General features: G+C 39.6%; 1 protein-coding gene across 3 annotated transcripts in view; it reads right to left on the minus strand.

Annotated features, from left to right (window-relative positions):
* The window catches only part of LOC131230772 (isoleucine--tRNA ligase, cytoplasmic), a 62,888-nt gene that overhangs the window by 13,281 nt on the left and 33,752 nt on the right, over window positions 1-15,855 (minus strand). For all 3 annotated transcript variants that reach the window (XM_058226738.1, XM_058226739.1, XM_058226740.1), the window contains exons 9-11: window positions 13,575-13,733; window positions 10,045-10,134; window positions 2,409-2,542 (exon numbers count right to left, since the gene is read on the minus strand). In XM_058226738.1, coding sequence (XP_058082721.1) covers window positions 2,409-2,542; window positions 10,045-10,134; window positions 13,575-13,733 — 383 coding nt within the window. The remainder of the gene's footprint in view (window positions 1-2,408; window positions 2,543-10,044; window positions 10,135-13,574; window positions 13,734-15,855) is intronic.

A 15,855-nucleotide genomic window follows, 5' to 3' on the forward strand; every position in this document is an offset into this window, starting at 1 on the left:
ATGCTCACCTTCATGGGAAGTTAGCAATGTCCCCTAACCATTTAAATGACATCTAGGACGCCCAATCATGGATATGAAGTGTTCATTCATTCATACGACTAAGAGCAAGCCACAGTGCAAAAATCGGGCCAACTGGATGATCCTAAACATCTGTTCAATAGCATGGACAATGGACAGTCAAGATTTGAGTAGAGAAACAAAATAGGTCCAATCATCATCTTGAAACATCTATTTGATAGATCCCTCTTTATTGCTTATGATTCCAACATAACACTTCAATTTGATGATTCTTAACCATGTGATCAATGGCTCATAAACAATGGATGGTTGTAACAAATTTGCCCCATTCAAAGGGTTAGGATCATCTAATCCGCATGATTCTTACACCACAGCTTGCTGCTATGGTTTATACTAGATAAACCATCCCAATCAAGGTGTGCCATAACGGCCGTTACATAATGGTAACAGTGGCAACCGTTACACCTTACAGGGTTGTAATGGCCGTAAACAGAAAAAATGACCCATAACGGCCATAGTGGGGCTGGTACAGATTTTTTTTTTCAAAAAAAAAGAAAAGAAAAAGTAAAAGAAGTGCCGTAACAACCGTTACGACCCATATCATAATGGTAACAGTGGTGAACGTTCTAGCCACTGTTACCGTTACAAAATACCTTGGTCCCGATTGATGATTGTGCATCTCGTAGACATTGCTAGTGTCCCCATAAAGGTGGGAATATTAACAAAACCCTCAAAAAATATTAGGAATTTTCCTTCCCTTCTTTTTTCTATCAAATCACCTTCCTTTTACTTGCAAGATTAGAAGCTCCATTTCTTTGAAACCCTAACCTACCCTACCTTTTTATTAAGGGGGGGGAAAAGAGTATTTACTTTCCACCCTTAACATAAGGAAGCCAAGAACCCATCTCTTCCTCCTTGCCCAACATTCTCATCTCTTGTGTATGTCCAATTAGATGGTTCTAATTACCTTTCTTTAGAAAAGCCAAATTTATCATCACATGGTCTCTGTTGATGGACCCATTCCTACATCTCCTCTTTCTTTCTGCCATTGACAATACATCCCCAAAACCCAATACGACATATCATACTTGGATTAAAAAGGACCAAATACTCCCAAGTTGGATGAATGCTACCAACCACGAATGGCGTGTTAGCACAAGTGGTTGGCATTGACGCCATTTAATATCTTGTATTTCTCTTGAAACATCCTGCTCCATATAGCCCATGCAATCCAACACGTCCCAACATCAAACATTGAAGCATAGCTCTGCCATCTCTGAATATTTAGGCAAATTGAAGTCTATATCTGAAGCGTTGGCAAACATTCAACTACTAGTTCCTGACACAGATAAAGTTCCCTATGCTTCAGTGGTCTTTGAACAAATATGACTCTTTTGTTAAATCTGTCAACATCCACATGTCATTTTCCAATTTTGAAGAACATTGGCCCCTCCACAATCAAGAAGCCCCTCCATAATCAGGAAGCCCATTTATCCACCACCTAGGAGCTAATCCTTCCTCTTTTGCTTTCGTTGCTCAACAAAGCAGTGGAACTCATGGTGGACATTCAGATAATAGCTGAAGTTGATTCAGTAATAATGACAGCCAAGGTATTTTCAACCCCTTGATGTCAGTTGCAGTTATGCCCACAAGAATAACAACTTGAGCATCTTCCACAAACCATGACAGCTACAACTCAAATCTCTAGCAGTCCCAAGTTGATATCCTAATAAAGATGCAACACACAACATATAACATCTGATGCAACTACCTTATCTTGCTCGGAATATAATGGAGTTTGAAGCAGGAATCGGTTGAGGATTCAAATTGGATTTGGAATCAATTAAGCCCACTGAAGATTTCTTTCTTCACACGGAAGGTGTTAAAGAGAGGCATTTCAGTAGAAGTTCAAAGAAAAGTAATAACATTGGCTTCAAAGTGCTATTGCGGTACTAAGTCACCTTCAGTGGAAATGATTCAGCATCTGCTCTGTAACAGCGAATTGGTGTATAATGGTTAGAATCATTTTAGACAACTACCACAAATGCAGCTATGGCGTAATCAGTCTGTCCAACAGTGTCCATACAGATGATTTTTTCATGCTCTCTCTTAAATCAGTGTCAAGCAGTAGTTGATTCTTTTAGAAAAGCAAGATGTCTCTATCCATCAATCTCTCTTTCTTGGAACTAATCATCCTTGACAAATGGTGAGCTCCACGCATCCAAACAATTATGGCAAACATGCACAATGCAAACAATTCAGTAATGAACAAACATTAATACAAGGAAAGTAAAGCCGTACAATCAACACTATAGATATGTAAAATTTAAGTGACTGGCACTAGTGAAAAAAAAAAATGAAAGGGAAAATTAATGGGATAAGAAACAAACCATCCACGAGTTTGATCAAGCCCCTCGGCTACAAAGTGTCCAGGGAAGTTATTTTCAAAAAGTTCAACATTCTCAAATGGATAGTGGATGTAAGCATAAGGCATGGACCCACTCTCAAACCAGCAATCGAATACCTGCATCGATAAAACCAACCATATATGGTTTCAACTAGTGTAGAAAAGCAATGAAAGATTTGAGTAATGTAAAAGAAAAGAAGATGATATAAAAGACTGACGATGTGTGTATTTGTATCTGTGTATGTATATATGCATGTGTAGATCACCATAGCCTGTTATATGCTAACTTCACATGCATCCCTATTTTTTCCTAACATGTTGAATTGTGGGATATCTGACTCACCCGTGCAAAATTTAGGGCCTGCAATGAAGATCCTATTTTGGAAATCAGGTCAATCCACTCATTAGGCAGACCACACCCGTACACCGTCCATTTATTTCAATGGTGTTGCCCATCTGATGAATGGAGCAGCCTAATTTTTGTTTTTTGTTTTTTGTTTTTTTGGTGTTTTGAAGGATAATGATATAATTTTATTAATCTGAGCTTGAAAATCAAGCCAAAACAATACAACAGGAACTACCTACAATCGAATAGAGGATGCACAACCATATCTTCAGAACTACAAAAAGAAGCTGCCCATTCTCTAACATCCCTCCTAATTTTCCAAAAAAAAAAACCTTCTTCCTATGGACCCACCCTTGGTGCACCGAAAAGCTGGTACAACAAGAAACACTATATCATACTCAAGTTATCCTCTTATATATGTATTAGTTATTGCATAAGAGATGGCATTCTAGAGTTATTTTTTACAAGCTTTGTATTTGTGAGTAGAGTGATTCCTCTCTTCTTGGGTGAGCGAGTCCCCATCCCCTTAGGTGAGTGAGTCCCCAAGCTATCCGTTGTTGGGTGAGTAATTCCCCGACCCCTTGGGTGAGTGAGTCCCCAAGCTATCCTTCGTTGTGTGAGTGATTCCCCAACCCCTTAGGTGAGTGAGTCCCCAAGCTATTTCTTTTCTTATTCTCATTTGGCTTATGACTATTAATCCAAATTATAGCAACAAAGTTCCTCTTTCCTTCTCTTTATTGCATTTCTTTAGGTTCTACATCAAGTGGTATCACAGCAAGTTTGATTCTTGGATCAGGCTTGATTTCTTGTGGCAAGGGGAAGAGGAAATCAAGTTGAAATTATGGCTTCAAATCAAGATATTCACCTTCGTGAAGAAATTAAAGAATTGAGGCATGCTAACAACAATCTACAATGCCTTATGAAGGACGTTTTGAGAAGACTTCCCCGCACAAGCCTCCACAAGTATTCTGATTTATGATAAAGATGTCTATGAAGTGTTTGATGAAATGATCGAACCGAATGAAGGTAACAAAAACCGCATGAAATTTGTTGACGATGAGTCGATTTATGATGAAGATGCATATGAAGTATTTGATAAAATGACCAAATCAAATGAAGGTGGAGTAAACGAATGGCACATGGAATTTAATGATGATGGTCCGATTTATGATGAAATGTCGATGAAGTTTTTGGTGAAATGACTGAACCAAAAGGTGGAGTGAAAGAAGACCATATGGAATTCAATGATGATGAGCCAACTTATGCCAAAGATTCTTATGAAATGCTTGATAAAATGACCGGACCGAATGAAGGTGAAAGTCTTTTTATTTACAAAGTTTTGACCGCTCTTCAAGCACCAGAAGACCACTGGCTATGTGTTTTATGTGAAGAAAAGTTATATGTCAACCTCAAAAAATATTCATTCATGGTTGAAAGTGTAGTCGTTTGGGGCTATATTGTCTCATACCAAGGCATCATAGTAGATGAAGAGAAACCCATAGCAAATGTGGAGTGGCCGATTCCAAAATCGGTTGCCGAAGTACAATGCTTCCATGGTCTAGCAACATTCTACCAACGGTTCGTGAGCACATGGAAAGATATCTATACTAAATATCTTGTCTGGTAGAAGAACAAGCCCCGATACGAAGATACTTAGATCGATGATGAGTTACGGGATCTCGACAAAAAAATGTGGAAAAGAGTTACCAGGTCAAACTCGAGGACGAGTTCTTTTTATAGGGAAGAGATTGATGCAGCCCTTGGAGGCTGGAGCACCAAAAAGCTAGTACACCAAAAAGCACTATATCATACTCAAGTTTTCCACTTATATATGTAGTAGTTATTCCATAAAAAACGGCATTCTAGAGTGATTTTTTACAAGCTTTGTATTTATGAGTGGAGTGATTCCTATCTTGTTGGGTAAGTGATTCCCCATCCCCTTGGGTGAGTCTTCAAGCTATCCATTGTTGGGTGAGTGACTCCTCAACCCCTTGGGTGTGTGAGTGATTCGCCAACCCCTTGGGTGAGTGAGTCCCCAAGTTATCTGTTTTCTTAATCCCATTTAGCCTATGTACTCTTGATCCAAATTATAGCAACAAAGTTCTTCTTTCCTTTTCTTTATTGCATTTCTTTGGGTTCTACATCAACTTTGCTCCCCCCAAATGTTCCATAGAACAGTTAGCATTCTTAAGCGTCAAAACAGCCAACTCTTCTTAGGAAGTTGCATGCCATGCCACATCTTGAGCAAAAGATATATTGAAGAAGGAATCACCCAATCTGAACCCAAAGATAGGAGCAACTGAGACCACAATTGTTGAATATAGCTACAATGAATAAATAGATGATCAATAGACTATGCATCTCTCATGCATGCACATAAGGCATACATTGGGGAGAACCATGGCCCTTTTATGTAGGTTATCTACAGTAAGAATGCCCTTCCGGCTCACCCACCAAGCAAAAGAAGCCACTTTTGGGGGAGCATTGTAGGACCAGAAGGCATGGAAGAAGGCTCCCCTACACAAGTTTCCTGAAGAGCGGATCTTCTTATAAAAAGATTTGACTGAGAAAATACCCAATGAGGATGCGCTCCAAACTAAGCAGTCAAGGAAGATTGGGAAAGGAAGGAACCGTTGAAATCTTGCCAAGAGTCTGACAAACTCTTTCACCTCCTCATCTAGTAAGGACCTGTGGCATGGGGGGCACCATACCTCTCCTCCCCCATCAACGGAAAAACAATTTGCCACAAATATGTCCTTGCACGGGGCTAATTTCGCTAATGAGGGGAATTCCATCTCCAGGGGACCATTACCACACCAATGGTCCGCCCAAAAACGAATTTGATTACTAGACCAAAGAGCAAGGGATAAACTCGATTTGACCAAAGGAGGCACTGAAACAACAACTTTCCAAATGCCCGAAACATGATAATGAGAGGATCTTTTAATCTCCCAACCTCCCTCTTCCACTCAATACTCTGTTGCAATAACTTGCCTAGAAAAGTCTCCCGTCCCCAACTCCAAATCTCCAATGCCATTTACCAAGTAATGCCTTGTTCATTGTTTCCAAATCCCTCATACCCACTCCTCCCTCCAGTAATGGCTTGCAAATGTCTTCCCACTTGAGAAGATGAAACTTGTATTTGTCATCGGCTCCTTGCCAAAGAAAATCCCTTCACAATTTATCCAATCTCTCTAAAATGGATTTTGGACACTTGTATAAACATGTAGTAGATAGGACGATTGGAGAGGGTTGCCTTAATAAGAGTGATGCAAGCAGCCATAGATAAATGTGTCTTTTTCCATTTTGACATTCTCCATTAAAACTTTTCAACCACCCGATTCCACAAGTGCTTGGGAGGAGCACCCCAACAAAGAGGTAAGCCCAAATAGGTGGATGGAAAGAATCCCACACCACACCCAAATATTCTCACAAAACAAGATACCTCTTTGCTAGAAAGCCCTATACCGAGCATTTCACTTTAGTGAATATTACTTTTCAACCCCGATACTACTTGAAAGAAGCCCAAGATTTTTCTGAGGTTATCTACCATTATTTCATCTGCTTTTGAGAACAAGAGTGTGTCATCCGCAAACTGAAGAAGGGTGATTCTATCCCCAAGCCTAATTTTTGTTGGGGCTCTCTATTTGCATCCGCCTCCCTCCTTCCCTCTCTCCCACCCTCCATAAATAGACATTGCATAGCAAATGGCAGCAGGATATCAAGACTTTCAATTACCTTTACTTCCACTGAACAAGATCCCTCGCTTCAAAATATTCATCGCAAAGCAAACGCAGCCGGATATCAAAACCTCCATTACCCTTCTTTTTTCCCAATGAATAAGGTAGTCCCTCCCTCCATCTAAATTGTCATTGTATAGCCAAAGGCAGATGGATATCTACACCGTCACTCATTACCCTTTTTCTTCCATTGAAAAAGGTCTACCTCCTGAATAGTCAGGACTAGAGTCCCATGTTAGTCTTGCACCGTTTCAAAAATGGTGGTGACTCTTCAAATGTACACATGGCGTGGTTATTGGGCAATCCAGAGAGTCCAAATTGCCAACCCAAATATGGATGGAGCCTAAGCAAAAATTTCACTGAGAAGATATCATTAACCATCTCAATTTTTCCTTCAAGTTTGGACCACTCGTATTTTATTTTTAACCATCCATTTCATAGTCATCAATTGCAAGGTTAGGATTGTTTGATCAGTGATTTTAGAGATATGCCCATCTGGCGTTCATAGTATCGGTATTGTTACATGTATCGCTGGCTGGGGATACGGAAATATGTATCGATATTGCTGATATTCTCGTAGATCCCTGAAAATGTATAGCTGGCTGAGGGAAACATTACGGAAGCATAGGGGAAATGGTGGAATTTCTCAATGAAACTTTAGGAAAACTTTCAAGGGTACAGTAACGATGACTTTATTGGGTATAGGGAAATTTCCAGCAGATTTTGTTCACATGACTTAAAGAAAAGGAATACCAATGACACCATGGCAAGCAATCCTTCAGCACAGCAACAAAAACACTTAATAACCCATTCTCTTGTGATCAAATCAATAGCATCCAGTTATGATCACCTTAACTGTACCTTCTGCCAAAAGATGTGACCAAAAGGTCCAAAAACAACCCTAATTATAAATGGAATTACCAATACTACTGTGAATATTCTGAATCTGTTCTAAGGGCACTTCAAAAACCCAGTTGTATCCATCCCCAAACATCAATCTTTAGTAAAACAGTATGCATCCACTTGCCTAGGCAGCATGATTTCGAACTGATCAAACTACCCCATACAAATTAATTTAATGACATCAGATTATTTGCATGAACAAACTCTGTTAACAATGTAAGATTATATTGTGATCATTTATAAGACTCCCTTTGGTCATTCAAAAATAAAAGGTGGGTAGTACAAACATTTTCAGAAGAATAAATAATTCCACATGAAGCTTCCATGCATGGATGGAAGAGTTTCAGTTTCAGGAGAGATGTGGGATCCAAACCGTTGTAAAGAAAATCAAGGTATGCCGAGATTTGGAGGTTACACAAGAATTTCAAACAATAGAATAAAACAAAACAAAACAAAACAAATAATATGGAAAAGAAGCATTTTTGTTGGATAACTATCTGCATCAGATAATACTTTGTTTGTCAATTGTCAGACACCAATAAACCACCAGCAAGTTGTTATTGGTGAGGTTTTCTAAGCCCACATGCGTGTACAGTGTTGTTCATGTACACACCATTGCACGTGACAATATGGCACATATTTACAAGATTAGACTTTCCATTAGATGGTCCACATTTCTACTGCTAAGGTAGACTATAGTATCTCAAACAAACGTAAGGTTTAAATGGTTCTTTTTTCTAGCCACCCATTGTTTTTATACTATTTCACTTTTTGAAGACCCATTGTTTGTATACTATGGCACGCATAAGGAGTAAACCGGCCTGATTTACAGGCCATATGATCTGGACAGTGTGGCAGGCATCATGCAAAGTCCAGATCTTGCACATATTAGTCATGCTGGCACGTGCTGCTATGTACATGAGCAGGGTTGGACATGCATGTGAACTAAGCAGACTTCATTAGTAGTTTCTATCAAGGTTCACAAATTATGCCACTTCTAACTCTCTTTTTTCCCCAAGGGGCAAGGTAATTTATTAAGAAAAAAGTAAAAAGAGCAAGATAAAGGGTATGATGAGAAATCATCTTATGATGCAAAGAAGATAAGTTCCCCCAAGACCCACTAAACAGAGCAATAAGCCCAAACTCTAAATCCTTGCAAGACGTAGCCCACTCAACAATGGGCCCTTCAGCCTTAGAGAGACCACCTTCGAAGATGATCACTCATTCCTAAATATTCTACGATTTGCGTCTAAACCAAACTACACATAGAATCACGACGACAAACCACCACAAGGATCTCATGCATGAAGTAATGAACAAGTGACTCACCATTCCCACAGCTCAAAAACACAATACAACCTTTTGGAATGATGAGCAAGGTCACTAAATGGTTCTTATGGTCACCCATATCCACCTCCAACTTGACTCAATATGCCAACAGATCACGGCTCAGACCAGTCACATCATCAATCTACACTCAAAGAGAGGAAGAATTGCCAAGTTTTGAGTTTGATAGCACCAACTCCAATAACAGATCTCTTACCTGGTGGAAAGATGCAACTATGTTGTAATTCATCTAAAGAGAAGTTTCACCTTAAAACAAATCATCATTGGACGACTGCTAAACAACCGTAGTAGAGGTGAAACTTATATTTCGTGTTAAAAACTCTTGTTATCATACACAATTAATTCAATTTCATTGCTTGAGTCCATAGCGTCTAATGTCTTAGTATCCTCAACTATCCAGCACTGGTGCCCAAAAAAAAACTAGATGGACAGCACTTTTGTATGCTAAAAAAAAAAAAAAACTCTAGATATTCAGATGCAATCAACACCAACTTCTAAAAACCTACCCCTCAAATGAACAATTACAAATAATAAAAATTACACCTAACTATTAAAAAAGAAAAAGAAAAAAAGTGCAGCTACATGAACACCATGCAATGAACATCAATTGCATCCCAAAAGAATAGAAAATCCCACCAAATAACCAAAAAAGAAGAAGAAGAAGAAGAAATGAACAGGTTAACCTTTGACATCTGACTTTTTTAAAAGTTATATTCAACACTCAGTGGCACACTTGAGTTAACCTTTCACTCAAAGAGTTTGGACTAGGCAGACTTGAGTGCAGTGAAGAAAGGAGAATTGTTAACTTTGTCACAATTGAAACCTGCTTGATGGAATGGCACATAAAAAAGAAATCAAAAGGAAAAGAGAACTGTCAGAGGATAAATGTCAAGACAGCTCAATTGAATTGTATGACACACTACTCTTTTATGACATCATCAGAACATATCATCATATCCATCCTGAAATGTTGGTCATGGAGCATCCTAGAATCCCCAAGTGCCAACACAGCAAAATCCTAAAACACAGTTTACAGATAACACTGCTTGAGTACACTTGAGATGCTATCCTTCACTTGGATATGAGGTGTCAAGGTAACATGATTCAGAGCCACCTTGATTTAATTATTATGATGTTCCCAATCCAAAACATGAAAAGGTTCTTAGGTTCATGCCAAACACTTGGTTCTAAGCAAACCGAATAAGAAAATTATTGTATTACAGCTTCCACCTATCATAAATAGTATGAGAATATGTGAATGCGCTACCACAAAATGAACTTACATCATCGACACGGTGAAGCAAGCCAAATTCAGGGCCACGTTCGGAGGGAATGGTGATATGATCAATTTTGTGACGGTGCAAATCAGTAACCTGTACCATAAAGAACAACAATTAAAAATATTAAGATAGCTGCATGTGCATAAGCGAACATCCAACATTAAACAAGAAACACAAAAACAAAAATAAAACACAACCGTGATGAGATAAACAAAAAGGATAGATGAGAAGAAGGGAAGGAAAATGAAATTGAAAATAAGTCACTAAATGCCATTATTTGTAAACTAGGGAAATTTTGGCCAAAACCAATAAGAAATGTAAAAGTACACTCCCATTATGAATAGGCATGCATATGGCATCATAACCATATTTATTATTGGACAAAAGTATCCTTGCTTTTAGTTTTAAAACGGAAAAATATCATTTCAGTCATTCGCAATGTTTTATTCAAAAGAGGTGATCCTGATGACAAGATAGACATAGAGTGACCAATTTGACTAGATATTTGTGTGTTCCTTTTCTTTCAAAAGAATTGCAAAATGAGTAAAATACCCTAGCTTTCTTAAAGATACAAATTAGTGGGTAAAATAGCTGACGAACCAGTAAGTTGTGCATTTGTATTTATGCATGATAACATGAGTGCAAAGACGAGGATCATGTTGATGAATGATAAGCATAGGCTTCAAGGATAAGTTTTGCTTATGAAGAGAAACGGCTCAGACAAGCGCGCACACAAAGAGGCATGCATGCATGCATACAAACATTATATATATAGGAGCAAGAAAAAAAAAAAAAAGCCTTTACCGAAGAAGGAACTTCAAAGATCTGTCATGAAAACATGAAAAATTAAAGAAAAGTACATGATCAAAATGTAACCACAGAGCACTGAGAAGGTGCGAGAAGTTCCTAAGAGGAATAAGTACGGACTCTAAAAAATGATCCAAAGCTAACAACAAACCTTAAAACCAGAAAGTTTTTTCAAGTTTGTCAATTGAATCAATAACAACTTTCTCCTCACCAATATCTTTGGTTGCAAGATAGGCTTTTCTCCCAACTTCCTATCTTGGTCTTCTGTTATGTATTGGTAAGCCTCCGTGACTTCTCTAGGATAAAATTATGGAGGCTAGAAAATAGGCTATCCTCCTGGAAAGGTAAACTCATGTCCCTTGGAGGTAGATTAACTTTAATCAAGGCTTGCTTGTCTATCCTTCCAATTTACTTTATGTCTCTATTTCAACGTCCTAAATCGGTGTTAGCTAGAATAGACAAACTTAGGAGGGGATTTCTTTTGGCATGGTGGATCTAACGAGGAAAAAAATTCCACCTCTAGAATTGGAAAGAGATTTGCCTTCCATGGGGTAGGGCATAAAACACCTTGATTTAGTTAATGAAGCGTTCCTAGGAAAATGGGTTTAGCGGTTTGCAACCAAGGAGAGCAGCTTATGGAGAGATGTTTTAGCAGCCAAGTATGGGACTACCCTGATGAGTTGGTGGGTTAAAAAATCCTCCTTTCATCGGTTGTCATTCATATGGAAAGGTATAAACAGGATTGCTCTTCCGGTTTTTTAAAGAACGAAATTCTTGGTGGGAGATGGGAAAAGAATTATATTTTGGGTTGATTCTTGAATAGATGATCAGACCTTATAATGCAGGGGCATTTTCACACCAGGCTCGAGTGGGGTGGCCTGTGGGATGTGAGGGCACACTCGGGGTGGGCGGCCCGTGTGAGGCGGGTGGCTCATGTGAGGCTGAACCTAAGTGATGTGGGGCCCATGAGAGGGGTTCGATCGGGGACCTAACCCATGGATGCGAGGCCTAGGCTATTAGATAAAGGGATTGATTCGCCGTAGTCTATCAGTTCGAGCTTTTAAAGCAAGTGGTTAGTTGTCCTGCATCAAAGTGGTATCAAAGTGGGAGGTCTCGTGTTCGAGACTTCTCATTGGGGGTGATTAATGCAGGGGCATTTTCACACCAGGCTCGAGTGGGGTGGCATGTGGGTTGTGGGGGCACACTCGGGGTGGGCGGCCCATGTGAGGCAAAACTCATGTGATGTGAGGCCCAAGAGGGGGCGGAACCCATATGATTTGAGGCCCAGGAGAGGGGTTTGGCCGAGGACCTAACCCATGGATGTGGGGTCTGGGCTATCGGATAAAGGGATTGATTCGCCATGGTCTATCAATTCGTGCTTTTAGAGCAAGTGGTTAGTTGTCCTGCATCACCTTGTCCACTTCCTTTCTGAAGCTTGCTTCACTCAACATTGGGGTATTTCTTAATGTGATCCTTTTACAAGGAGCTCGAGCATTCTAGTCTTATTACTCACTGAAGTTCATGCAACGAGGTCTGGTCCTACAAGGCTCCCTCCCAAAATTACAGCATTTGATTGGCTGATGGGCAAGCAAAAAGTGTTAATGATTGACAAACTATGCAAACGTAGAATGATTCTTCCCAAAATTTGCCTTTGGTGTTATCACCATGCAGAGTCGACCGATCACATTTTCCTTCATTGTCCTGTCACAACTGATGTATAGGCAAGGGTCCTTGGTATGGCATCAGTCTCTTGGGTCATGCCTCGCTCCATCGAAGACCACTTCCTTGGCATTCAATGGATGGAGGGAAGCTAGGGAGGAAAAGATGGAGATTTGCCCTCTTAGCATTATTGTGGTCAGTTTGGTGAGAAAGGAATGATCGATGTTTTCACAACAAAAGCATCACGAGTGCAGGGGTTCTCAATCAAGTTGTTAGGCTGTTTTGGGATCTGGCGCCTTTAAGGAGAGCCTATTAGGGTTTGCAGTCGAGGGCTGTTTTGTTGTTGGATAGTTAGCATGGTGTGTCGTAATGGTCGCAACGGCTGTTACAGAAAAAATGACCTGTAAAGGCCCCCCATAAAAGCCGTAATGGCCCTGTAACAGTCCATGACGAGACCGACACAAGTTTTTTAAGTTTGTTTTTCAATTTATTTTTTTTAAAAGACCATAATGGTCGTTATGGGGGTCGTAACAACTATTACAGTCCATATCGCAAAGGTAACAATGGTGACCGTTACAGCCACTGTTACCGTTACGAAATACCTTGATTGTTAGCTTAGGGTTTATTTGTGGTTTTTTTTTCCTTTTTCTTTTTTGGTTTTTGACCAATGAAGTATCATCTTTCAAAAAATAAAAAACTTTCTCCTTGCCATCTTCACTAATCCACACAGGAAGAGAACCCCAAAATCTAATTCTATTGTGTAATTTAAGCATGATAACATGAGTACAAAGAAGAGGATCATGTTAATGAAAGAATAGCATAGTCTTCAAGGATAAGTTTTGCTAGTGAAGAGAGAGGCATGCATGCGTGAAATACATATACACACACTAATGAGCAAGAACAGAAAGTCTTCACTGATGAAGAAATTTCAAAGATCTGTCATGAAAACATGAAAAATTAAAGAAAAGTACATGATCGAAATGTAACCAGGGCACTGAGAAGAAGTGAGAAATTCCTAAGAGGAATAAATATGCACTCTAAATAATGAACCAGAGCTAAAAACAAACCTTAACGCCAGAAAGTTTTTCAAGTTTGTCAATTGAATCAATAACAACTTTCTCCTCGCCATCTTCACTAATCCACACAGGAAGAGGAGTACCCCAAAATCTACTTCTACTAACTGCCCAGTCTCTAGCATTTTCCAGCCAATTGTGAAAACGTTTTTCCTGTAATCAAACAGTCACAGCGACAGGGAAAGTGAAGCAAATAGACAGATTACATTGCGTCGAGTGTTTGTGTGTGCCTGGTCCATGTATAGATAAGACCGCAAAAGACTAACAATATTAAGAACACAAGAAAGCAATATACAGCTAGAAGAATGCATATTAAGTTAAATGAGTGCATTACATGTTTGTTTCATTGGAAATTGAGAAGTACTTACCTGACAATCAAGCTGATAGTCTCCTACCCAGACTGGATAGGTTACTGATCGAGGGAGTGGGAGGACCTATACCAAGAGGTCGCATAGATGCAATTGCAAGGCCTACTTCAGACCAAGTCACTAGCGTGCTTACTTCAAAAGTTAGATCCCTGGGGCCCATCAACATTTTGATTTCATCTTATGTGGCTAGAAGAAAATGATATCATTAGGTTCATGATAGGCAATCATTCATTATGGAAAGCATTGCAGGTAGAGAGCTATTGTGAAGCTCAAGATGCTAAAAGGGTGGATTTAAGGCCCATTTTTCGAGGATTGAGGAAGTGAAGTCAATGATCCTGGATGAAACTCAGAAAATGAACATGAAGGGAAGAGGGCAGGTGTTTCATGGCAGAGTAAAATCAGTGAAAAGAGCTCAAATGAGTTAAAAAAGAAGGCAAGGGAGGAAGAAATCGTATAGGGTTAGCTAAAAAAGGGAGGCTAGAATTACAAAATTCATCCACAGAATGGCAAAATGCCAGAAGAATAATAAATCCTACTCATAGCCTGGAAAAATGTCATCCACAGAATGGCAAATGCCAGAAGAAGAATAAATAAATTGTACTCATAGGCTGGAAATTGATGGGGAGAAGATAGAAAATGCCAAGGAGATTCATGAAACTTCCATTGACTTCTTTAGAAGCCTCCATTCAGGAGAAGAGTGGAGACTACCCAGCTTAGTGAACCTTGAGCATTTGACTTCTTTAGGGGCCTGCATTCAGGAGAACGTAGAGACGGAATCTTGAGTTCGGTAAAATGATGAGGCAGATGCAGATTTCTTGAACTGATTCAGTGAGAATGTAGAGGCAGTAGTCCAGCTGGGATGTGACAAAGCCTGTCAGCCAGATGTTTAATCTATAGCATTCTATTCTTCCAGGTGTTCTATGACAAGGTTAAAGGGGTGATGAACTCCATGGTTGAGTTCCATTAAAGCAGGACAGGGAAAGATAGGGGTGCCTCATTCATCAAGTTTATTCCAAGATAAGATGGCACTAGGAGTCTGTCGGATTTTAGGCCCATAAGCTTGATTGGTAATCCACAAAAGATCCAAGCCAAAATTTTAACCTCAAGATTTCATACCATTAGATTCAATATCTCGTTATCCAATGTGGATCTACCAAGGGGGACAGATTCTTGATAAGACACCACTGGCACATAAGTGCATTGATTCAAGGGACAAATTGCATAAACTGGTAAGTGTTTGCAAACTGGATTTGGAGAAGGCATATGATCATATAGATTGGGAATTCTTACAATACACATTACTAGGATTTGGATCCAACGGAGTTGTTGGATGGAGTGCGTAGCATTAGCAAAGTTCTCGGCTTTGGTGAATGGCTTCCCAAAATGCTACTTCAGAGGGTCTAGGGAGGTTACAGTATGGGGATCCAACGTCTTCATTCCACTTCTCCATTGTGGCAGAAGCACTAAGGAAAATTTTGAAGAAGGTGAGAGAGGAAGGACTGATCAGGTGAATTCCGGGTGGACCTCATGGATTTTTAAGCTTTCTCATATGTGCTTTGCAGATGAAACTTTGCTTTTTATTTTTTATGCAGAAAACAACAAGATTTGGTGCAGGGGCTAAAAGCAAACCTGTCAAAAGAGGGATGTTGAGAGTAAGAGTGGAACCCATTAAGGTACGGTTACAGCCCTCTGCCTCTTTTGGGTAGCCGTTGTGAGTGAACCAGTAAAAAGTCTTTGGGAAACCATTACTGAAAGGGTGGAAAGGAGGGTTTCCTGAAGAGAAGGGAAGGGTTAATATATTATATCAGGGGCAGTATTCTTCTTATTAAATTGTCCCTTATGGCAATTCTGGTGTATTTCATGCCAATGTTCCAATGCCCTAGAGCATTGTCAGTAGATCGGAATGA

This window comes from Magnolia sinica, chromosome 17 (assembly GCF_029962835.1).
Source record: "Magnolia sinica isolate HGM2019 chromosome 17, MsV1, whole genome shotgun sequence".
NCBI lineage: Eukaryota > Viridiplantae > Streptophyta > Magnoliopsida > Magnoliales > Magnoliaceae > Magnolia > Magnolia sinica.